A 26408-nucleotide genomic window follows, 5' to 3' on the forward strand; every position below is an offset into this window, starting at 1 on the left:
ATGTGCAGAGGAGGGACATAGGGTATATCAGTAGGAGAATGCTGAGGATGGAGCCACCAGGAAGGAGGAAAAGAGGAAGACCAAGGAGGAGGTTTATGGATGTGGTGAAGGAAGACATGCAGGTAATTGGTTTGAAAGAGGCAGATGTAGAGGACAGGGTGGTATGGAGACGGATGATCAGCGGTGGTGCCCCCTAGTGGGAGAAACCAAAAGAAGAAGAAAAACATATATAGTATATCTTTTGCTTAGGTGTGCACACACATTTTGTCTCTATAAGCTGAAATGAGCAGCTCAATCTTTGTTCTTGACATTTAGAAAGTAGTGTGACTCATGTGGAAGGGCTGGTTACCAGCAGGTGTCTATTATTTCTGTAAAGTGGGTGAAATAACTGTTCATTACACCCTTAGGTATCACACAGTACTCCTTCTTCTCCCCTTATTAACAAGAGCATTTCTAGAGAGAATGAACCCAATAATGAGATAACAATAACACATCAAATCAGAGCTTAGCTGCTTTGCACAAAATCAAGACTATAGTAATTAGGGCTAGTGTAATTGCTGAGCAGCTCAGGTGTGTGGTTTTACATCTCCACACGAACAACTCGTGTTTCTCATTCTCTTGATTAAACCATTCAGGTTTGTTGTTCATTTCCACGCTCAGTCGGAGAGATAATTGCCGTAGCTCTCCGCTGTGTCCTCGGCTATCACACAAATGTAGCGCTCTTCCATGTTTACAGTTTAAACAGCCGTGTATCGTTCGGGGACGAGAAAGAGAGCGCCGTCTGACCATTTTACGCTCTTTTATTTTACCGCATCCATCAGTGCATACAGTCTTTTCACAACTATGACTCGCCTCATTGAACACGCCGATCGGGATTGGGCTACGTTGATTTTATTAGCGCTCCCTTTTATTAGCGCTTCCCTTTGTGGCTAATTGGTAGCACAGTACATTAACCGACTCTCCATAAAAGAGACTTGAAAAACTACATCTTTGCCTTCAAGGACGCCGTTGTAAAATCATGCCGTTACATTCTTTCAGATTTCATTTAAAATTCTTCCAGTTTTTCCTTATCGAAATGTCCTTCCAGACTTCTGTATCTCTGGATACAAGTCCCAGCTCCTCCTTAGGGTCTTCTGTCCTTGGGGTGGGACAAGACCAGTACAGCTGTTACAGTAGCAGGAATCCAGGACAAATCCAATTCAAACGGGAGTCTTGAATCCTTTTGGACCAGTGTCATTCTAATTCTTAAGGTTCATCTAGTTATTGTAATTGGAATTGTTGTCTATTTATTTTTAATTTAGAGACATTTTATCCAGCAATTCAATTATACTGAATAAAATTATTTTGTATTATTGTAGAAGGTGGTAGATCAGTGATTGAGTCATTGGACTTTGCATATGAGGGTCATGAGTTCAAATCCCAGCCTCGCCAAGCTGCCACTCCTGGGCCCCTGTGAAAGGCTTTTAATCCCATAGCTGCTCAGTTGTATGAATAATAATAGTCTTTATTTTGTCACATATACACATTACAGCACAGTGAATTTCTTTCTTTGCATATGCCGGCTTGCTTGGAACCTGGGGTCAGAGCACAGGGTCAGCCATGGAACAGCGCCCCTGGAGCACAGAGGGTTAAGGGCCTTGCTCAAGGGCCCAACAGTGGGATATTTGCGATACCGGGGCTTGAACCCTTGATTTTGTGATCAGTAACCCAGCACCCTAACCACGATAATAAGAATGGGATAAATATAAGAGATAAAAGTTGTGCTGCATAAGAATAGTATAGCCATTATTTATCTCATATACATTACAGCACAGTGAAATTCTTTTCTTCGCATATCCCAACTTGTTCGGAAGCTGGGGTCAGAAAACAGGGTCAGAGCATGGGGTGAGCCATGATACAGCGCCCCTGGAGATAAGAGCATCTGCCAAATGCCATAAAAGCGAATGTAAATAATATGTGCAGAATATACAAATGCACATTATATATAAAAAGACATTTGTCTTCTACATTATATATTATTTAGTATTAGCTATTTGAAATCCAATTGCATCCTAATATTATGAAAACACATTTAAGGTCTTGCTTGTTGTTTATTCATTCAAATTGATTGTCATAATTCACTTCAATGTTATTTCTATATATGGAACTGGTAGCGTACTGGATAAAGCTCTTGATTACTGATTAGAAGGTCAGAGGATGCAGGCGTCCAGGTGAGGACTAAGGAGTTTTTAACCCTCTCTGCACTAGGGGTGCTGTAACATGGCTGACCCTGTGATCTGACCCCTGCTTCCTAAAGTTAGTCGCCATTTTCTGTTATAATAACCTATTGAACACCTTCGGAATGAATGTGAACGCTGACTGCACCCCAAAATCTCTTCACCTCGACTACATCAGTACCTGACTTTACTTACTGTATACCCTGGTGAAACTGAAACTGTGAAAATATAAAGCATTTCCCGAGGTGACAAGAGCAAGAATGACAACAAGTTCCATTTTATTTTTCTTGTGCTGAATAGCCAATTGGATACTTTTTTTCACCAAGGAGCTCTGCCGCTGATTCGACATGCAGAATCGTCTGAAAAACAGCAGATGCCATCTGACAAGAGGACCGAGGCTCAAAAACTTGATGTGTCCATTACTTCAAGTTCTTATAATTTGTTCTTAATCTAACCTTGAATATTTTATTGGTAAATATGATGCTGCTTCTAGCGAGAGAATGGGAAGAACATTTGGAGAGAAAATGAGAGGAAACTTTCAGAACTGTATTGTTAGCAAGTCAACCAGCTGTAGTTTAAGCTACAGGTAGGCATAGGGACCGAAACCTGGTAACCTGGTTTTTGTATCACATCTTATTAATTAACTTTAGATTTTCTGATATGAAGGGAGAAAAAAAATTGGCTAAACATATCAGCCAAAAAAGGATTCATCCTATATAGACATTCGGCTGACCCGATGTCTAAAGATCGGGATCGGCCAGAGAAAAACCTGTATCGTTTAAACTCTAGATATTTCTACACAAATCCAGATCCTAATGCTACACCGATCCTGTCACGGAATCCAATAGATATTATGACGTTGCTCTTTGGGTGGTTTAGCTACTGAATGCTAAACGGCCGAGCGTTCGTCTGCGGCTCATCTAGCTTACAATCGTTCAGGATTCCATCCATAGAACAATCAGTCCTTGGGGTATAAAGCATCTGCAATCATGGTGCAATCATGGATCGCCTACAAAGTGTGTGGAGCAGTTACGTTAAAGAGGCAACAAAATAGGCTTCATTGGTTTATATGTATGTACTTCATTTTGTCCTCAAATGGCAATCTATCTATTTTATTGTCTTTATTTACGGCTAAACGACGGTGCGATATTTCGGGGTCCCAGAACTCTCAGAAGGTGACACTGGAGTAAAAATGCTACTCTTTACTCGAGCCCAAATTGTGTGTAAGTTCTCACCAAAATTCTGATAAGTGCTAAAAATACCAGAGGTCCGAGTCCCTTCAATATTCAAGTCCTCATTATTCCCTCTGAGTCTCAGAGAGAGCACACTTGCCTTCACCGTCTTTTTTCGACCCATCTTTCGCTAGCGTTCGTGTAATAGGGGAGAAACAGCAGGGAGGCAGCATGAGCAGAGTCAATGCGAGAGTAATCAGAGGGATTAGGATGAGGATGGAAGAGGAACATGGTGTAATTCAGGTGATAAAAGCGTGTATACAGCAGGATCCTCCCAATTACCTTCTGCACCTTCTCGGCTCTTCCTTTTACAGCAAAATGATTCCATCAGATACCAGTGTCCTCTTTTCAGGACATAAAAGGAAATAAAGAGAAAAAGGGATGTTCGAAAATATATAGGGAGGTGGAGTTTCGAAAAAGTGGAATGAAGAAGTTAAGAGACACAACGATGGCACTTCTGATTTTTCATTAAATGTGACAGTTAAGTGTTAATGAGCAGAACATGCAGAGAGAACACCTAACCAACGAAAAATGCTTTGTCTGAAGATTCTGCGAACGAGTAAGTATGGGATTTCTAAATCAAATCAAGGCAGGGATCAGATGCACTAAATGTGATCTTGGGTCACGACTTAAATGTGGGTCTTGTAGGAGATCGTGAGGTCGAGGCTTTTCCTGCCTCAGGTGAACCTTGTGTAATTATTGGAACTGAAAACATTTGCTCATGTCCTGTAGCTGTGACATCTGAGACACAAGGTCAGGTCAATTCCCAACACATCCACCAAACACTGCTACAAAATATCATGTCTCAGATGGATCAAAGCTCATGCACACAGAAAGGAGAACCTACACCTGTAAAAGAAGCTCTCTCAGATGCTCTCATAACGATCTCATTCATACAACTGGGTTAAGGGTTCCTCAAGGGCCCAGGAGTGTCATCTAAGTGGTGCTGGAATTTGAAGACTTTCCGTGCTTTCGTTTCCCTTATTTACTGTTAGGAAGTAACAAACAATAGGCAGGTTTCTGACAATTTACTTACATCACACTTCAGTCCATGATCTTCTTCAAATTCAATCGAAAACAAATTGCAGGCACAGCCCCGAACCTGACCCAGAATTTCACCAATGTCTAGACTGATCCTAAACCCAGAAAAATAAAAATCCAATCAAAACTTATACCAGTACTATTAACAAACCCAAACCAGAGTTTAGAAACACTGTGGTTTGACCAAATCAACTCCAGATTTTCGACACTTCAATTTATACTCCAAACCCTAGGACTAGGATTCATATTCAATTCATACACCAAACCTAACAAGATGATCACAGATTTGCATTTCTGGCATTTGGCAGATGCCTTTATCCAGACCAACTTACAATTCTATCATTTATCTAATTTATACAACTGGGCTGTTTAGGGACTTGCTAAAAGGCCACAAGTGTCAGTTGGTTCCTCTCAAGATTTCTTACTCATATCATCTCAGGGAGGTTTTTTTTCACCATCAGGCTATGGCATTGATTTATTGTATTCATAATCTATGTATTTCTCTAAAGCTGTTTTGGGAGAATATTTTTTGTTAAAAGTGCTATACAAATAACGTTAAAACAAATAAAATGACCACCAGTTTGGAATGAACCAATCAGAACCAATGTTTAAATCCCATAAATCCTTCAGAATCCACTCAAACCTTAAAAACGGTATTCATCCTGAGCTCTAGGTCTTTATGAAGTTTTCTCTAAATAAAAACCAATTACTGCAGCTGAGTGTGTTCTCCACATACAAAACAGATAAAGATCCACGACATCACTCAACTCAAGAACCATGAAGGATGGATTTAGACTGTAATTAATAGAAACAGTCAGATGGCTTAGAGCTACAGTGGCCATAAACAAGTTTGCATTCAAGTGTCCATGAAAAAAACAGTTGATAACCTCAATAATGATGAGGATGGGTTTCATTTTGAGTTCTGGTTTCTCACTGAAAAAAAACATGATTGATTCTTTTTTATTGCAAAAAAATAAAAAACAGAAACAAAGTCATACAGGAAATATAACAAATTAATTGAGTGGAGTTTAGACAAAAACTGAAACCAATAAATAAACACATTATGCATTCAGCCTTTACCATCGTCTCTTACCCACCTGTTAACTACGTCTCTTACTCCCTTCTTACCCACATCTCTTACCCCCCTCTTATCCACATCTCTTACTCCATTCTTACCCACATCTCTTACTCCATTCTCACCCATGTCTTTTACCCCCTTCTTACCCACATCTCTTACTCCCCTCTTACCCACATCTCTTACCCCCCTCTTACCCATGTCTCTTACCCTCCTCTTACCCACATCTCTTACCCCCTCTTACCCACATCTCTTACTCCATTCTCACCCATGTCTTTTACCCCCTTCTTACCCACATCTCTTACTCCCCTCTTACCCACATCTCTTACCCCCCTCTTACCCATGTCTCTTACCCTCCTCTTACCCACATCTCTTACCCCCTCTTACCCACATCTCTTACTCCATTCTTACCCATGTCTCTTACCCCCTTCTTACATATGTTTCTTACCCCCTTCTTACCCACATCTATTACCCATGTCTCTCACTTCCTTCTTACCCACATCTCTTACCCCCTTCTTACCCCAGACTCTTAGCCCCCTCTTACCCATGTCTCTTACCCCCTTCTTACCCGCATCTATTATCCCTCCCCTTTACCCACATTTTTACCCTTCACTTGTTCAGCTTCATGTCTCTATTAGATTTTGTCTCATTTGTCCGTCTCTTTGGATAAAAAGATGTCTGCTGAATGAACATATATAAATGCAAATCAAGTTCACACCACAGGTCTCATTTTGATTCCCATCCTCAGGCATCGCTCCCAGCCGAGCTACTCTAAAGCTCAACGATGTTTAACAGTGACTCGACACTCCAGCTGAGTGAAGAAGTTCCGCAGTCTGCTATCAACATCTAATGCACTACTGTCAGAGCTGCTGTTATGGAAACTAATTCAACACCTACTGACCAATGACAATCCAGAACTCAGCAGCACTGTGGTATAAACAGTAAAACTGATATACCTCAACCTGCAGTGATGTCCCATGAGATTCAAACCCGTGTCTCTAATGGACCTAACATCTCGCAATACATTGCAATCTCAATGCACTGCACACACACACACACACACACACACACACACACACACACACACACACACACACACACACACAAAAATAACCCTACTAAATTCTGCCTCCATCTGGCTTCTCAGTCACTGAAGCCCATACCTCTAGCTCCCTAAGGATTCTGTTTTGGGTTTCTCCTACTTCTCTCTTTTTTCTCTTTCTATCTCTTTGTTAGCTTCCTTCTTCCCTCTCTTCATCAAACATGCAGTTTGGAGGCTGGTATACATTTGCAAAAAAAAAAAAAAAAAAAACACAGTCCAAAACAACCAAAAAACACACAGATATTAGAAAATCAGTAGTCCAATCTACAACACATTTTTTAACGCCAATTGCTCTTTCAACATTACAAATAAACACGATAATAAATAACTCTGAATAAATCAGCAGGGTATAAGTCATATTTTGCATTCCATGTGATACCATTCGGGATTTGAAATGCCCCAGGCAGTCCTGGTCTAAAGACTGGTGCTGGCCTCGATCATCTACATATTGCATGGACAGGCAATTAATACTGGTTTCTCATTTATTTATGTTCTCCATACAGAGATTAAACTGCCCCAAAACACAGTTGGACCGTTCCATCTACATGAATTCTGTGCATATATTTGCATATTTAACTACACTTGCAATTTGCACAGTTGCTACTTGTTGCTATCTGATTGGCATTGACATGAAATACTGTTCAAATGCTGGTAATAACAAGGTGATATAAAAATGTTTAGAGACTAATGGCGTTACTGGTGCTATTCTGACCACGTGCTTTACCACGTCTGCGATTTTATCACTGGCAGCAAGTTACAACAAAGAAAGAATGTGGAATTTTGCCTGGAACTGAACAAATCTGCCGGAGAGATGTTTGACATGACGTACGTTTGACATACGCCGAAGCTGCATCAAATTGTTTGAGGTGTTTTGAGTGGAAAAGCGGAAGAATGTCACTGGAAGACAACGAGAGATCAGGAAGACCTTCAACAAATCAAACCCCCAAAAACGTCTAAATTGTTCGCCAACTTGTGCATGATGATATTTGAAGAACAATCCACGTGGTCTCACATCCTCACCCAACCCACTCACCAGATTTGCCTCCTGCAGACTTCACTTTCTTTCCAAAGATCTCAAAGTTTTCCGTTTTGACACCGCTACAGAGATACAGGGCGAATTGCAGAAGACAAGCTTTGAAAAGAAGACTTCCAGGACACATTCCAGAAGTGGCAGATATTGTGTAAATAAAGTACTTTCTTGTAAACAGAGCTTCATACCACCTCGTAGTTATATGGAAAATAGTCATCCAGAAAAGGAAAGACGTGGCCAAGCCGGGAAATGAAAACACACTGAGAACAAATGCCTGACAGGAGGATGAGAAACTGCCCTACAGGACACACTCCTTCACCTTGAACATCAGCAACAAGAGATAAATGCCATCAGACATGACCAAATGCTGAACACACAAGGGCAGGAGACAAGAGCAATCACAGGTAAATTGCAGAGGCGAAGACGTCGAGACACAGGACATGTCCCCTGTCAGGGTTCAGACTCCCTGATAAAATACACAGGGGACACTCTGAGTGCAGTGCAAAGGCAAATCACAGGATATATTATGTCCTAATATGTGATCTTTCTATTGTAACAAGTAATTGTGGGGGATGTGTATAGCTGATGCTTCACTCGAAAAAAAAAAAAAAAAGTGGAATCATTAATGTGATGAAGGTTTTTTTTGTGAGAAGATGTTTATTGATCATAGGCAGAAGGAGCCTTCATTGTCAGGGTCAAAAGTTTTATGACACCCGGCTTCTCCAATCATATTTGGTTCTTTCCCAAACTGTTACAACAAAGCTGAAGGCACTTTTAAACTCTTTTGCACCACTTGAACTAGGAGACCCAAACCTGTTTCAGCATGACAAGACAAGCCCTGTGCAAAAAGCCAGCTCCATGAAGACCTGCTTTAGATGAGTTTAATATGATGGAAGATCTCCTGCTACAGAGCTCCAACCCTACTGAGATAAATCTGAATGCTGGCTGAACCCCCAGGCCTCCTCACCTTACCTACATCACTACTGAATGAAGACTAAATGTGGAATTAGATGTTCTAAAAAACTATTTTAATCCCAGTCTTATGGTCAGGTGCCTACAAATGGGCCCACCAGTCACCATGGCTTGCTTATCAGGGATAAACAGTGGTGGGTGGTCAGGGGCAGCAAATCCTTCTCTGCTGGCCTAAACACTCAGAAGCACTGACCTACATTTACAAGTTAAATTCTAATATTTGTTTAATGAAATTGTCTTAAGAATAAACTGTTGGGAATAAATTATCATTCTGTAGCGTTTCTCTCGGCTGCACTGCTTCCAGTACGTGTATGTGGATGTTAGATTTTTTGTCCAATCAGATTTCAGCCTCTATGTGCTGCCATGTCAATCTAATCTGCCCAGGGCCTTCAAAGTCTGTACTGCTGGCCTTTTTACTATAAAGAATATTAGCACTGGGTCTGTTCCTTTAACCAATCGGATTTCATATTCTCCTCACAGAGCAGCTCGCTGGCCCAGAATAGCGTCAGCATTTTTCCGTCCTCTGATTGGTCGGTCAAAGGGAAAGTCAGAGGTTGGTCAGAGTTTCACTCTCCCATACAAGTGTGTAGCTCTGCACACATTAATACATCTAAGATATACTTTTTTATGCCTACGGAGGAAGAGAAATTGATTTGGTCTTGGACATACTTAAAAATAGATTTTGAAGAAAAGCTAGACATGGTGAGGAGGTCACCAACCCCGAAGCTAGCTAGCGTGTCTCAGCTTGGGAAAGGGTTTGTTCTCCACTTCCAGACCAGTGAATATGAGCAGTACCACTGGATTACAGCCTCTGGCGGGCGCTGCACATTATGAGTCTGTATCTCTGGTGAGTAGGTTGTATTTTATTTACATTTTTTATGTTTTTGTCATGTTATTAGACAAATATTTATTCTAAACTGCACCAGATGTTGTAGGTGCACAGTTGTGGTTGTAGTGTAGAGGTTTGGAGTCTTAACTGAGTTTCTTGCTTTAGTAAAATTATATTTACCCTTCATATGTGAAATGTTTAGTTGTCTGTAATGCCACATGTTGTTATATTGCGTTTTTGTATTGTATTGATGGTTTCTATTATTGCAACGTGATGGTGGTGGTATTAAGAGGTGGATTAAGTCGGGGACATCTCCACTAAAGGCCTATATATATATATATATATATATATATATATATATATATATACAGTGGGTACGGAAAGTATTCAGACCCCCTTAAATTTTTCACTCTTTTTTATTTTGCAGCCATTTGCTAAAATTATTTAAGTTCATTTCTTTTCCTCATTAATGCACACATAGCACCCTATATTGACAGAAAAACACAGAATTGTTGACACTGTTGCAGATTTATTAAAAAAGAAAAACTAAAATATCACATGGTCCTAAGTATTCAGACCCTTTGCTCAGTATTTAGTAGAAGCCCCCTTTTGATCTAATACAGCCATGAGTCTTTTTGGGAAGGATGCAACAAATTTTTCACACCTGGATTCAGGGATCCTCTGCCATTCCTCCTTGCAGATCCTCTCCAGTTCTGTCAGGTTGGACGGTAAACGTTGGTGGACAGCTATTTTTAGGTCTCTCCAGAGATGCTCAATTGGGTTTAAGTCATTGCTCTGGCTGGGCCATTCAAGAACAGTCACAGAGTTGTTGTGAAGCCACTCCATTGTTATTTTAGCTGTGTGCTTAGGGTCATTGTCTTGTTGGAAGGTAAACCTTCAGCCCAGTCTGAGGTCCAAAGCACTCTGGAGAAGGTTTTCGTCCAGGATATCCCTGTGCTTGGCCGCATTCATCTTTCCCTTGATTGCAACCAGTCGTCCTGTCCCTGCAGCTGAAAAACACCCCCACAGCATGATGCTGCCACCACCATGCTTCATTGTTGAGACTGTACTGGACAGGTGATGAGCAGTGCCTGGTTTTCTCCACACATACCGCTTAGAATTAAGGCCAAAAAGTTCTAACTTGGTCTCATCAGACCAGAGAATCTTATTTCTCACCATCTTGGAGAACTCCATGCAGGTTTTCATGTGTCCTGCACTGAGGAGAGGCTTCCGTCGGGCCACTCTGCTATAAAGCCCCACTGGTGAAGGGCTGCAGTGATGGTTGACTTTCTACAACTTTCTCCCATCTCCCGACTGCATCTCTGGAGCTCAGCCACAGTGATCTTTGGGTTCTTCTTTACCTCTCTCACCAAGGCTCTTCTCCCCCGATAGCTCAGTTTGGCCGGTCGGCCAGCTCTAGGAATGGTTCTGGTCGTCCCAAACGTCTTCCATTTGAGGATTATGGAGGCCACTGTGCTCTTAGGAACCTTAAGTGCAGCAAAAGGTTTTTTTGGAACCTTGGCCAGATCTGTGCCTTGCCACAATTCTGTCTCTGAGCTCTTCAGGCAGTTCCTTTGACCTTAATGATTCTCATTTGCTCTGACATGCATTGTGATCTGAAAGGTCTTATATAAACAGGTGTGTGGCTTTCCTAATTAAGTCCAATCAGTATAATCAAAAATTTCTGGACTCAAATGAAGGTGTAGAACCATCTCAAGGATGATCAGAAGAAATGGAGAGCACCTGAGTTAAATATATGAGTGCCACAGCAAAGGGTCTGAATACTTAGGACCAAGTGATATTTCAGTTTTTCTTTTTTAATAAATCTGCAAAAAGGTCAACAATTCTGTGTTTTTCTGTCAGTATGGGGTGCTATGTGTACATTCATGAGGAAGAAGAATGAACTTAAATGATTTTAGCAAATGGCTGCAATATAACAAAAAGTGAAAAATTTAAGGGGGTCTGAATACTTTCCGTACCCACTGTATATATATATATATATATATATACATAAAGCATAGGAAAGGGGTTAAGATGTTGAATGACGGATTAGTAGGGTGTGAGGTCAAATCTCAGCACAAAAGCTGGCACTGATTGGCCCTCGAGCAAGGCCCCTAACCCTCAACTGCTCAGTTGGATGCACTTGATAACTGTATGGATAAAAAGAAAAGAATGGATTAAACAATGAAATGCAAAGAAATATTAGGTTTAACATTAAATTGCTGCAGTATGGAAGAAATAAAAACAAATGAATATGTTGTTACAGATAAATAATAAGTAACTCCACTTTATCATAGATTTTCCCAAAGTGGCCCCCGGACTGCATTTTATTTCTCGCTCATAACGTTATAATGAGATTGCATGTAATACTATTAATTCCGGAAAGTATTTCTGTGGTTCGTTCTCAATAAAAAAAAAAAAAAGCAAGTAATAGAATGTTTGAGGGCTTTGTTTGTGTTATATAAAATGTAAATATCAGCGGTGCTGTGTGAGAACCGTGGATAAGTGAGTTCCTTTCCAATCATCTAAAACCTTTTCCGTCTAGAGTTTATTTCCTGTGCAGACGTCTCAGTGGCGTGTTACACTCGTTCGGGCTTTAACCCAGTTGAGGGCAAGGTGCCCTGCCATGATATGACTTCAGTTCTAGTTTTCACTTCCATTATGGGGTCAAAACAACTGTGCAGGCAGAACCAAGGTGTGGAAATGAGCTGCTAGTGCCACCGCTTCTGGAGAAATAACAACAGCCCTCCCACGAGGAAAAAACCTGAAGAGAGCAGTGAAAAAAGAGAGAAAGAGAGATGGAGCTAGTGAAGGAAGACTAATGACCCGAGGATGTGAGCTTCGGGGGAGGCTTGAGAAGTCAGGAGGACACATTGTGAGGTCAGACTCAAAGTACACACAAAGCAGACTTGTGAGAAAAAAAGAAGGTGTAAATGATAGGAGAGGAGGACAGGGCAATCTGGCAGGTCTGAGCACAAGGGTTTGAATTTATCTCCTGCTTCACATCTTCAAATAAAGTCTTTCAGCATGAAGGAGCACAGGAGCAAGTTCGACAGCAGTCAGGAGATCACGTCTCCTCTATCAGTCCACTTGAAGAAAAGGGACAGATGTCTTAGAGCACCAACGATCCACAGAGAAAAGTTCTCAGGATGCTGCTTTGTTGAAAACTCCAAGCCAGGAAATACAAGAAACCAGGATTTAGTGATTTACAGACACCAGGAGTAACAACGACACACAAGCCTTCTACCACTGATCCCTCGTTCCTCTACCACTGATCCCTCCATCCTCTACCACTGATCCATCCATCCATCCTCTACCACTAATCGCTCTATCCTCTCCCACTGATCCCTCTATCCTCTACCACAGATCCATCTATCCTCTCCCACTGATCCCTCTATCCTCTACCACTGATCCCTCCATCCTCTACCACTGATCCATCCATCCTCTCCCACTGATCCCTCTATGATCTCCCACTGATCCATCCATCCTCTCCCACTGATCCCTCTATGATCTCCCACTGATCCATTCATCCTCTACCACTGATCCCTCCATCCTTTACCACTAATCCCTCTATCCTCTCTCACTGATCCCTTTATCTTTTACCACTAATCCCTCTATCTTTTACCACTGCAGCACTGATCCCTCCATCCTCTACCACTGATCCCTCTATTCTCTACCACTGATCCATTCATCCTCTACCACTGATCCCTTTATCATCTACCACTGCACCACTGATCCCTCCATCCTCCCTCTACCACTGATCCCTCTATTCTATCCCACTGATCCCTCTATCATCTTCCACTGCACCACTGATCCCTCTATCCTCTACCACTGATCCTTCCATCCTCTACCACTGATCCCTTTATCCTCTACCACTGCACCACTGATCCCTCCATCCTCCCTCTACCACTGATCCTTCTATTCTATCCCACTGATCCCTCTATCCTCTTCCACTGCACCACTGATCCCTCTATCCTCTACCACTGATCCTTTCATCCTCTACCACTGATTCCGCATTCCTCTATGACTGTACCACTGATCCCTTTATCCTCTACCACTGATCCCTCAATCCACTACCACTGATCCCTCATTCCTCTATGACTGCACCACTGATCCCTCTTTTCTCTACCAATGCTCCCTCCATTTTCTCCCACTATTTGACAGGTCTGCTGTGATTGCTGATAATTTATTCAGGACTGAGGAGGATGGACAGGATTAAAAATGACTTTATTAGAAGGACTGTGCAGTTAAGATGTTTTGAAGACAAGGTGAGAATGCTGAGGATGCTGAGGATGGAGCTGCCAGGCAGGAGGAAAAGAGGAAGGCAAAGAAGAAGGTTCAAGAAGCGGGTGTTTGAAAGAGAGAGAAGAGGAACCCCCAATGGAAGCAAGCAAAAGAAGAAGAAAAAGGAGAAGAAGGAGGAGGCTCAGTACTTATGTGACTTTAATGCTTGAAAAAAGGTGTGAGATGTGTGTCATGTTGCCATACAGAGTGGCCACTGCTCCATACTGTATTATCTGTGCTTCTCTTCACAGGATCTATTCAGAGTAATGGATTCACTTTATGAAGAATTTATGAACAACCATTAAATATTGCCCTGGAACTAGAATAACAAGAAAAAAAAAACTAGGTAAAAATCTTAATAAATGATGATTCAGCATTTTTTTTTTATTTAAAAGTCTTTATATATGCAAACTTGTGTACAATTTTACAGCACACACACATACTGCTCATAAAAGAGTCTTTATTCTCACTTTACAAAGTAAAAAAAAACCCCGTCCTGTTCGCTGTAGTTTCTTTGGTATTTTTAACCTGTTTCTGTATCTCACTGTTCATCTGCTGTTGCACTGCCTGTGCTGTTTGCTGATCTAAAAAAACATTTTTCTTACTCTGCTTTTGATTCATGTTTTGGATTTTTCTGCCTTTGATGCATTATAGCCGTCTGACTGCATTAGCGTCCGTCTGAGGTGAGGCATCGCTACATGATCTTTCCACCTCTACAGGCCTCCAATAATCCTTAGATTTGAAGGTGCTTTTTTTGAGTTCATATTAATGTAATGTCTTAAATAATTTATATATATTTTGTTAAACACACACACATAAAAACACACACACCCACACACACATGTTTATACACACATCTGTGTTACTCAAATGGGATCTAAAAAATGTAAATTGTTAATTGTAAATGTTATTTTAATTGTCCAATGTATTTAATTTTATTTAGTCTACTTAATGTGTGCCAATTTAATCAATATAAATAAAAAGTGTGTTAGATTAAATTATGTCTATTTTATTTTATATATTTTATATTTATGAAATCAAATATTATGAAATGCATATATATATATATATAATTTTTTATTATTATTATTTATTATTTATTATTTTTTATTGATAAATTTTTTTTTGTAAGAAAGAAAATCCTTATATCCCAGTGATACAGTTGAGCAGTTAAGTGTTAAAGGCCCACTAGTGTCAGCTGCTTGGTGCTGGGACTGGAACCCATGACCTTCAAATCAGAATCTCAACATCTTATCCACTTTGCTTGAGGGTCAAACAGTGGCAACTTGGTGGTGCTGGGATTCAAACTCATGTGCAACCACTAAGCTCTCATTTCCCTTGTTAATTACATATAATGAAAAATCATTTCTCTTTCCTAGAAACATGAGCAGACGTTGGACCCCAAAGTAAGATTTGTATTGTGTTGTTGTAGCAGCGTGTTATTGAGAAAGTCGGTTCTCTGAAGCAGGTCACGAAGAGACAATTATGACTTTGACAACGGTTGGGTCGAACTGAAGAATGACTCGAGGTGGCACAAAGACAGGCTCAATAGCAGGACGTGAAAGCAGCAAGGGATAGATTCGCCGTCGTTGCTACGCGTCGACCTGCTCGTTCAAATCGCAGGAAGTAACGAAAGGGAAAGAAAAGCCAAAGTGCTTAATGTGCTAGAAGGTTGTGAGTTTAAAGTCCACAGTGATCCTTAACTGCTTTCATTCTGACTCAGTCATAGATCATTTTAAATAAATGCAACATGGAAATACAATGAACATAAAGGATTCAGAGAAAGAGCTTCACAAACGGCGGGTATTATATGGAAAAGAGAAGTGTTGAAGGAGAGGGAGAAAGGGCAGAGCATAAACGTACAGTAAGCTGGCGGATTGATGGATGGAATCTGTATTCCGACAGAGTTTCAGTGCCGTGTTCAGGCTGCAGGATGGCTCGGGCTGTCTGTTTCAGCGTGTCTGCTTCAGGGCATATCGAACAATCTGCAGTGCTTTTTCTTCCCTCGTGATTTGGAATGTCACTGCTGACCTTACCCAAAATTTATATCATGATATTCTCCCAGGTTGAGGCGATCCTGCTGAAAACCAACCGTGATGAGGGCGGATGGTTTTCCAATAAACTGTATGTCAAAAGTATGTTGACACCTGTCTAAAAGATTAGTGTGTCCCTATTTCTTTTTTATTATATCCTCCACTCTTCTTGGAAGATGTTCCACTAGATTTTGGAGTGTGATTGTGGAGATTCAGCTACAAGGATATTAGGAGGGGGATAATATTTAGCTCAGTGATTAAGCTGTTGGACTTCTGAGGAAAAGGTTGTAAGATTCAATTTCACCACAACCGTCAAAGCCGTTTCACCACAACCTGCCAAATTTTGTAAACGTAAATGGACAGGTGCCCTGGGGTGCAGTCAGCGTTCACATTCATCCCAAAAGTGCTCAATAGGGTTGGAGCTCTATAGCAGGAGATCTTCCACTAAAAGTTATGGAAAACATATCTTCATGGAGCTGGTTTGGGTCTTAAGATTTAAGTGAAGAAATATCGCATGCTACAGCTTTTAAAGAAATTGTATTTACTGTCTACATACATTGTATACATTGTGTGTCTCTGATTTTGTGCAGTTTGTAGAAGAACCTGGTAGGAACTGCAGGGTGCCACAATTCTTTGGCCAGATAGTGCAGCTATAAATATTTCCTCTCCAGACTTTCTTTTACTGTTAAAATTCAGTTTGTTGTGTTACTGAGAAACCACAAAGAAGTGTTACAGACTGTTTTAAAGCACTGACACTGGAGACTCCTTTTTTTTTAACCGTTACAATAATCATCTCCTTTCAGAAAAGACAAAATTTTTAATCCACCTTTATCATCACAAGTCCTTGTGAACAAGTTGTGTAGGATTGCAGCTGAATACTGCTGCTGTATTTGCAACCACTGCTCGTCCCTGGAGTCTTATTCATGGTGATCTGCTTATCCTGAGCGTCCTGGAAACACACTCTGTTACTCAGTTGCTTTATAACCGCACTACCCAATGCAACACAAATGTATGTGTATTTCTCCCTAATGAGCAAGTCTGGGAGCCAAAAAGAAAGTCTGTAGCAAGAAAACCTTTCTTACATGGTATGAGGAAGAAACCTTGAGAGGGGAACCCGAAGGGGAACCCATTCTCATCCTAATAAAATCCACAATACAAACACCAGGGAGTGAGAAATACCATGAGTACAAGTGTGTGATTATGAGTAATGACCTTTCTACAGTCTCATACAGTTATTTTTACAATTGTGCTTTAGCAGTTATACCATACTATAAACCCATGCTAAGTATATCGGTAGAAGAAACATTTAGAGGAACTAAAAAGCTAGACTTTAGGTTTTTTAGAGAGTTTTTTACTCAACGTTTAAAAGCATGCAAGCTTTCCATAATGGTAAATCACGATTAACATCCAAAGGACCAATATCCAGTTTGTAACAGGCACTACGTATCCACGGTCTCCATTACAGGATCCACACAGCGAGTATCCCCTTCCAAGTTTGAGCGATCAGGTTGGTTTAATGAACCAATGTACCTGTAGCTACAACAATAAACATGAAATAATGGTATATTAGTGTTAGCGATCAATAGCACCCCCCAGGAGTGAAATGAGTACGCTATAAAAAGCTTGCTGTCACTGCAAGGGGTAAATAATTCCACGGTTCTGGTGCTCGGATTCGGTTTTGAGAAAGTAGACCCAACAATCTCAAATCGACTTACCTTAAAGAGCCGTTTGACAGTTTCCGCTGTGGAGCGGCGCCGTTGGCGATGGCATTTTGACATCGGCACTGTCGCCGAAGAAGAGTGCTCGAAAAACATCCTGAAGCCGGAACGCTGGCGAGACTGAAACTGGCCTCGGCGAGCTCGCACACCTAAACACTACCCAGCTCTCTGAGCATCATCACTTCTTCAGGGTCTCCCGTTACACGCTAATGGACCAGAGAGACAGGAGGAGGAACTGGAGGGCTCATATGGAGGCCGGTATCATCTTCCTCCTCCAGAATCTGAATTACTGTAGAGGGTTGAGTGATAAACCTGCTTATCACGTTAATGAGTTTAGAGCTCTACTTAATAAGCTTAGAGATAAAGATCTCCACCGAAGCGGAGTCTGGTGCCGGGATTACCCTCGAGCTCTTCCGCAACTCGATATCTGCTTGAACGAGCCAGGGCTTTAAGAGGCAAAGCAAATGTGCTCACGGTTTCTGAGTGGCACTGTCCAGAAGCATCGGGTCCCAACGTGGGGGGATGGAGTTCAAATCCCAATCCATGAGAATGCTGATCTTATATGTTCTCGATACCGGCCATAAAAATAAAAGACCGCATTGTAGTTTTACGATGAGAATGAGATCATTTATTCAAATAATTATTTTCAATGTGAGTGGACACCACTTCCAGGAAGCCATGGATCTTATAGTTGCAAAAGCATCAATAACCAGGTCAGGCACTTAGAAACCGTCTCAGCGTGACAGAAAGTGGTTTCCGTTTAAAAAAAGGCTACCTACATCTCAGAAGGCATTTGAAAATGACACTGCTCTTGTGTTTCCCAGCCAATGCAACTGAAACAAGGTCAGTGCCATATGCACACATTTCTGATTCTCAGTATATGAATTACAGCTTTATAATGACCTGGTTTGGTTGTTCTACCCTCTGTAATCTCTCTCAGGCCAAAACAATCTATAAAATATTTCCCCCTCATTGTGTTCAGGAATCAGAAACTCACAGGATGAAGTAGGTCTTATTGTTAATTCCTCAATATTCAGCTACAGTTAGAGTACAGTGTAATGAAACAACGTTCCTTTGTTTCCTAGAAAACATCAAACCACAGGACAACATCAGACTACACAGGACAACATCAGACTACACAGGACAACATCAGACTACACAGGACTACATCAGACTACACAGGACTACATCAGACTACACAGGACTACATCGGAATACATCATAAGACATTAGACTACACAGAACCAAATCAGATTATATTATTAGATAATATTAGACAACAAATAACAACATCAGACTACACAGGATTACATCAGACTTCATCATCAGATAATATTAAACTACACAGGATTTCATTAGACTAAAGAGGACTACATCAGACTACATCATCAAATAATATTAAACTACACAGAACTACATCAGACTAAAGAGGACTACATCAGACTACATCATCAAATAATATTAAACTACACAGAACTACATCAGACTACATTATCAGAAAATATTAGACTACAAATGACAACATTAGACTACAAAGGACTACATCAGACTACATCATCAGATTATATTAAACTACACAGGACAACATTAGACTACACAGAACTACATCAGACTACATAATCAGATAAAATTAGACTACACAGGACTACATCAGACTACACATGACTACATCAGACTACATCATCAGATAATATTAAACTACACAGGATTTCATTAGACTACACATGACTACATCAGACTAAATCAGATTATATTAGACTACACATGACTACATCAGACTACACAGAACTACATTAGACTACATCATTAGATAATAATAGACTACACATGACTACATCAGACTACATGATCAGATAATATTAGACTACAAATGACAACATCAGACTACATGATCAGATAATATTAGACTACAAATGACAACATCAGACTACATGATCAGATAATATTAGACTACAAATGACAACATTAGACTACACAGGACTACATCAGACTACATCATCAGATAATATTAAACCACACAGGACTACATCAGACTACATTATCAGATAATATTAGACAACAAATAACAACATCAGACTACACAGGACTACATCATAAGATAATATTAGGCTACACAGAACTACATCAGACTACATTATCAGATAATATTAGACTACACAGGACAACATCAAACTACACCATCAGATAATATTAGACTACACAGGACAACATCAGACTACACAGGACTACATCAGACTACACCATCAGATAATATTAGACTACACAGAACTACATCAGACTACATTATCAGATAATATTAGACAACAAATGACAACATCAGACTACTCAGGACTACATCAGACTACATCTCATTAAAATTTTAGACTACAAAGGACAACATCAGACTACACAGGACTACATCAGATTATATTAGACTACACAGGACTTTATCAGACTACAAAGGACTACATCAGACTACATCATCAGATTATATTAGACTACACAAGACTTAATCAGTCTACACAGGACTAGAACAGACTACATCATCAGATATTATTAAACTACACAGCTCAATAGCAGACCTACATGTGTTTTTCTATTCTATTCTATTCTATTATTTTCTATTCTATTCTATTCTATTCTATTCTATTCTATTCTATTCTATTCTATTCTATTCTATTCTATTCTATTATCCTGGCTTTTATATTCAATTATTATTTATTTTTGAATAATGAATATTATTATCGAGCCACTCGGAGCTCACCCACATCGTCTCTGGAGTGTGTTTGGAGTGGGGTGAGGTCATGCACACAGCAAATAGGATTTCCCACGCATCCTCTCACCGCCGTGGTTGGTTAGCATTAGCCACCCACGCTAGCAGCACTCCAGCTCTCCTCAGCTAATTAGAGCTACACAGAAGGATCGTTCAGGATGCGGTGGGGAGGAGGAAAAGGGTCATTCACACATACACACATACATAAATGCTTTAAAATCTACCTTTCCATGTTCCTAAGAACAAAAGCGAAGCAGGACGAGATGACGGAGGCTAACGCCGGAGTGGACGTTCTGGTTACAAATTAAAAAAACTATTCAAATGATGAATAAATATCTATAACTAATGAAGTAATGGAGCAAATGAAAACTGATGATGGAGGCTTGTGCAGTCGAGATGATGGCTAAGATGTGCTGCGTTAGCAAGAATGTGAGGAATGGCAGAACTTATAAATAAAAAAAAGCCACAATGGCATTCCCAGGCTATGAGATATATCTTCTCAAAGTGTGTGTGAATGAGTGTTTTAGCTGCACTAGCGTTTTTTACATCTTCAGTGAAATAGCTGCGATCGATTTTTTCCTTCTTTGATGAAATATAACATGTACACACACACACACACACACACACACACACACACACGTAATACCAAACCAGTATGCTTTATTAATCTAATCCTGCTCTTTATCTGAAGCAGAAATATGAAGGACAATAACCTCACTGGAGATAAAGATGCTTTTTCAACCACATGTGGTTCTTCACCAAACTGTTGCCACAATGTTGGAGGTCCACAATTCTACAGGATGTTTTCAGAAGCGTTAGCTAGAAATCTTTCCTTTCACTAGAAGAACTAGGAGACCCAAACCTTGAAGATCTGCTTCCCACGGGTTGGATTTTGTAAAAGATCTCCTGCTATAGAGCTCCAAAACTATTGAGATGAATTGGAACCCTGACTGTACCCCAGGTCTTCTCACCTCACCTACATCAGTACCTGATTTTACTAACACCCTTGTGCCTGAACATCTGGAGTGGAGGTTAAGAAGCACATAGCTATTTTATGGTCTACAACGTTTGGTCATATTATGTATGCGAGTTCCCTGAATGGTTCTTCTGCCTCAAATGGTACAATTTACCAGTAATACACCACAAATCTGACTCTAAACCATGTCTAGAGGAGTTTCCTGCTCTCTCTCTTTTTAGCTTTTCGCTTATACTGCTGACACCGTGACCACAGAGCCCCGGCTGCTGCAGGGTGGGAATATGTGCCTTATTAATCCCTAATCGATCCGGAAGCATCACTTCCACCCTCACATCTCACACATGCTGAATGATCCTGCCATTCCCTGCACAGCTCTCGGACGCTCTTTATGGCACATCCATGGCTATAAATCGACATTTCTTTCTTGCTTAGCGTGACTTATATGGATTCCGATGTGCTGCATGGTTTCATTCAGTCATTTTATTTTTAAAATGACTGAATGAAATGAGTTCGCATCCAGTTTTGCCAGAACTCAAACAGTTACATAATAGAAACGGGAAAAGTTTCCATGCTATTTTTATGAGACTAAAATGAGGAGTGGGTAGAAGGTGCATGCTCTCTCACTTCTGTCAATCTAAGTGACATTAAGCACATTGTGGGTGTCTTGAAGTTCTTATGAGCTCCACCTTCAACACCGTTCCTACAGCACACTCATATCCTGTCAGTGGATTTTTTTCTTTATTTTGTTTTGGGAGAAAGTTCCAAATCCCCCACAGACTCCATGACCATTAGCACAGTGATCCCACACTCTGGATTGTCCGTTACTTCCTTTAAAACACTGAGGGCGTCACCACAGAGAGCTCCATATACAGAGTGTTGCAGAAGACACAACTGTAGCCCATCAATGATGAGTGATGAAGTAATTCGTTTCTGTATTTAAGTAGTTTCTTCACGTATCGGTACTTTACTGAAGTGTTTCCATTTGGGGAGACTTTTACTCTAACTTCACTGCAATTCAAACTCAAATATTTGACTTTTTACAACATTAAGCGAATTCCTTTTTATTCATGAGGGTAAAAACTTGATTGATTGGCGCTCGGTGCATCTACTGATCACCAACACACAGTTCAGCGTCAGTTCAACATCAAGCAAAACATTTAGAGAGGAATAAATGATGAAAGCTTTTGGGTTCATGATAATTGTAATAGAAATCAGTGTTTGAGTCATTAATATAATTCTATTAATAGATCAGTGTGCTGAGAGTCACATTTAAATCTTTTCACATCAACTGAGGTGATTAAGTAAAGAATCTTGTGGTAAAAATGATAATAGGAACATTATAGTTATAATAAATCATAATATTTTGGATACTTAAATACATTTAAAGGTAAAAACTTTTGTACTTTAACTCAAGTGAAAGTTTAAAGGGACACTTTTACTTTTACTGGAGTCACATTTTACTGAGTGGATCGTTACTGTATCTCAACTACATGGTTTGTGTACTTTGTCCACCACTGCTTGGTGGTAAGATGTTGGACTTCTGATTAAATAGCCATCAGGTCAGTTTCTAAAAAAAAAATCACACCACGCTACCAATGCTGTGGTTATGATCAGGGGTTATGATCAGGGGCAATATGTTTCTTTGCTCACTTTGGCAAATGCCATAAAAATGAAGTAGACTCTCCTACAACAGGCTTAAAGCTGCCAAGATGGATGAAAAGCTACTGTAGCTGAAAACTCAAGCTCACCTTTGTCCAAGGTTGAAGCTTTCAGAATCTTTTGGCCATGAAAACACTAATATGTTTTCGAACCGGACAGATTTTTCTGTCCGGTTCGCTTTTTATCCCCACTGAGACGACGCTTTCAGACAAGGAAATCAATTTTTTGCAATCATTGCCATGACGTTTTGTTCGTAAAAGTTACAAATATGAAAAATGTGAAACAATTGAAAATAAGTGCGGATGCAGAACTTTTCTTAGACAAAGAAGTGATTTTAATATTGATCCGGATCAGTGTAGCCTTAGGAACCAACATCACATGACACCAACCACCCTTAAAAATGTACAGCAAAGACTCGTTCTTTCGAAACATTTAACGGCATTTGGCAGACATCGATATTGAGAGTGGTTTACTGTTTTTATTTAAGTTCTACAGCTGAGCAACTGAGTGTTATGGGCTTTGCTCAAGGGCCCAGCAGTGGTGTTTTGGTGGTGCTGGGATTTAAACCTGTGACTTTCTGATAAGAAGTCCAACATTTGAACCACTGAGCAAACAATTCCCAGCTTTGGAAGCTGTTTTATTAGACATATTTAATCAGCTATTGTTGCGACTGTGACAGTGAAAATAACTGGTAAAACCAAACACCTCTTTATCGACCTGCTAGAACAGAGTACTAGAACTTCCTCAACCCCTAATCTTCATGCTACTGGAAACTTTTTTTTGGAGGTTTCCATTCACATGTTCAACTCCAATCTATTGCTACGCTCTCCTGTCTTAAAACAGGGGGCACAAAAAAGCACTCTCGGTTGTGTTTGATTGACTTCACGTCATGTTCTTTTTAAATATTTTCTGACACCACCATAAACTCATATAGTGCTTATAGGAGAACATCTGAGTTCTTGGGTTTCCTGAGGTTGTGTTTCAGAAGATGTCAGGAATCAAAAAACTAGTTAGAACTCAAGACAGTTTGACATCTCAGACATCTAAAGTACACTATATTGCCAAAAGTATTGGGACCCCGTGACATTTCCTTTCATATGTGGTTCTTCTCCAAACTGTTACCATAAACCTGGGGGCACACAATTGTACGGGACGTCATTGGATGCGATGTAATTAGATTTTGCATTCACTTGAACTTCGAAACTCAAACCTGTTCCAGCAAGGCAATGCCCCTGTGCACAAAGTCTGCTCCATGAAGATCCGCTTTACATGGCTTGGAGTGGAAGATCTCCTGCTAAAGATCTCCAACCTTACCGAACACTTTTTAAATGAATATGAACAATGACTGCACCTTTGACTGGAACATCTTTCCAGCAGAGTGGAGGGAACTAAACGAGCGAATTAAGACTTAAGTGTGAAATACGATACTCAAAAAAGCGAATACCGTACTTATGACAACTTTTCGGCAATATAGTATACGCTAAAATCTGAGCTTGTTAGGAAGTCAGGGTCAGGGTGCAAGTCCAAACCTGGTGTGGTGTCTCTGGAGCAGAAGGGTATAAAGGGTTTCCTCAAGGTTTCACACTGGCAGCTTGGCGGCATCACTTTCTTTCCCTTTATTACTTTTTATTAAAATCTGCTTTTTTGGATTTGGAGGAATGTGTAAAAGTAAAAAATCTGCACACAAAACATCAACTCGCTTCAAGATAAAAAGCGAACTTTGTCATGGTTTACTGAGATCTTGTCTTCCTTCAAGCCGAAGATTTCCACTAGGCTGAGCACAGAACATGCTTGTTTTGTCGTGTAAAGTTTTCACACTCATCGATTCAGCAGCCGGTTTTACGACGCTCCAGAAACCATAATCAGAAAATCTCATGATGGAACCTTGTCATATTTATGATGAAAACATGTCCAGTGATGCGTTATACCATGTTGCCGGTGCTGAATGGTGAGAAATCCAAGCCTTTTCCTGAGTAAACAAATTGTCTGCTCTGCAATAGGGACACAGGGGAGTAGTCTGGAAACACTGCTGCATTCATTCCAAGCAGCAGCAGCAACAACAGCAGCAGCAACAGTAGCAGCGGGGTTACTGTGACATCCGAGGCACGAGACTGAAAACATTTTGCTCTTTTTTCTTAATTCGTGTTCAGGACCGAAGAAGCTGCGAGAGAAGAGCTCGCACTTTTCTCTCATCTTTACGTCTTCCGCTGACTTTCCCTGACCTCGGCCTGCCTTGTTCCCTCCACCCAAACTCATTACCTTTACAGCGTGGAATGTGGAGGTCATTGTCTCTGACGGAGGTCACGTCCGACACGCTGTTCGGAATGTTACAAAGAGCAGCGACGAGTGAGAAATAACTATTAAAGCAATTCAAATCCTTTTTATGTAAAAGAGACAAACTTCGTCATTGAGGGTCCTGATGTAGCGGAGAGAAAGAGAGAATCCGCGATCTGTCACGGAAAGCAAAGGTTAATGAATGATACCCGATGCGATTAGATAGCCGCGGGTCCGGATTATTCCATGACAAGATTAGGTGAATGTTATATTAGTCCATGTCCAACCTGAATTAGATAGTGGCCCCATGGGGGGGTGGGGGGGGGGGTAATGGGCAGTTATTCAGGGATGATTTGCTCAGTCAGAGACACAAAACTGACCTAAAGACTAAAAGAGGAAAAAGGGTAAAGTCATTTGGACAGGGGAAAGTGTGTTGGATAAAAAGGAGAAAGAAAAGACAGGGAAGAGAGAGAGAGTGAGAGAGATAGAGGGAGAGAGAAAGAGAGAAAACCCAGGACATAAAAAAAGGTGAGTCCAATTAGAGTAGAAAATACAGACTGATTCTGACAGGATTATTCCGTCTCAGCCAGAGAAGCCAATTATAGCACGCTAGACACCCACCACTGTTTACCACACCCTGCACACGCCTGTGTGTGTGTGTGTGTGTGTGTGTGTGTGTGTGTGTGTGTGTGTGTGTGTGTGTGGACCATGCAATCTGTCTGAAGTTCTGTTACATGAATCTTTTCCTTCTTATCAGTCTGACTGTCTGACGATCTGAGCATAATCTACTTCCATCTCACACACACACACACACACACACACACACACACACACACACACACACACACACACACACACACACACACACACACACACTTTCCAGTTCCTTTACCCTGCCTTCTTTCTTACTTCCTCCCTCACCCCTCTCTTTTACACCCTTTCTCTCTCTTTTCCTTCTCTTCTTTCTTCATCCCTTCATTCTCGCTCTCTCTCTTGTTCATTCATGGACTTTTTCTTCCTTTCTTTCCATTTTTTTTCTCCATCTCCCTCCCTCCTGCTTATCTCTCAGCAGTCCTCTCTTTCTGTCTCTGTATCTTTTTCTTTCACTGTTCATTATTCCCTTTTCTTTATTTATGTCTGTCCATGTTTGTTCATCCTTTCTTATTTTACTTTCTTCTCTCTTTCTGCCGCTATGCCTTTCTTTCTTATTTCATT

General features: G+C 40.6%; 1 protein-coding gene across 3 annotated transcripts in view; it reads right to left on the reverse strand.

The window, feature by feature from the left end:
* Positions 1–26408, reverse strand: part of LOC310728396 (A-type potassium channel modulatory protein DPP6-like) — a 225791-nt gene that overhangs the window by 113746 nt on the left and 85637 nt on the right. Inside the window, exon 1 of one of the 3 annotated variants that reach the window (XM_083545757.1) lies at positions 17530–17961. The exons of the other annotated variants lie outside the window; for them this stretch is intronic. Coding sequence (XP_083401883.1) covers positions 17530–17628 — 99 coding nt within the window. The 5' untranslated portion in view covers positions 17629–17961. Of the gene's footprint in view, positions 1–17529; positions 17962–26408 lie in introns of those variants that run through there. 3 annotated transcript variants of the gene reach the window in all.

Source organism: Silurus aristotelis (genome assembly GCF_946808225.1).
Source record: "Silurus aristotelis genome assembly, chromosome: 1".
Taxonomy (NCBI): domain Eukaryota; kingdom Metazoa; phylum Chordata; class Actinopteri; order Siluriformes; family Siluridae; genus Silurus; species Silurus aristotelis.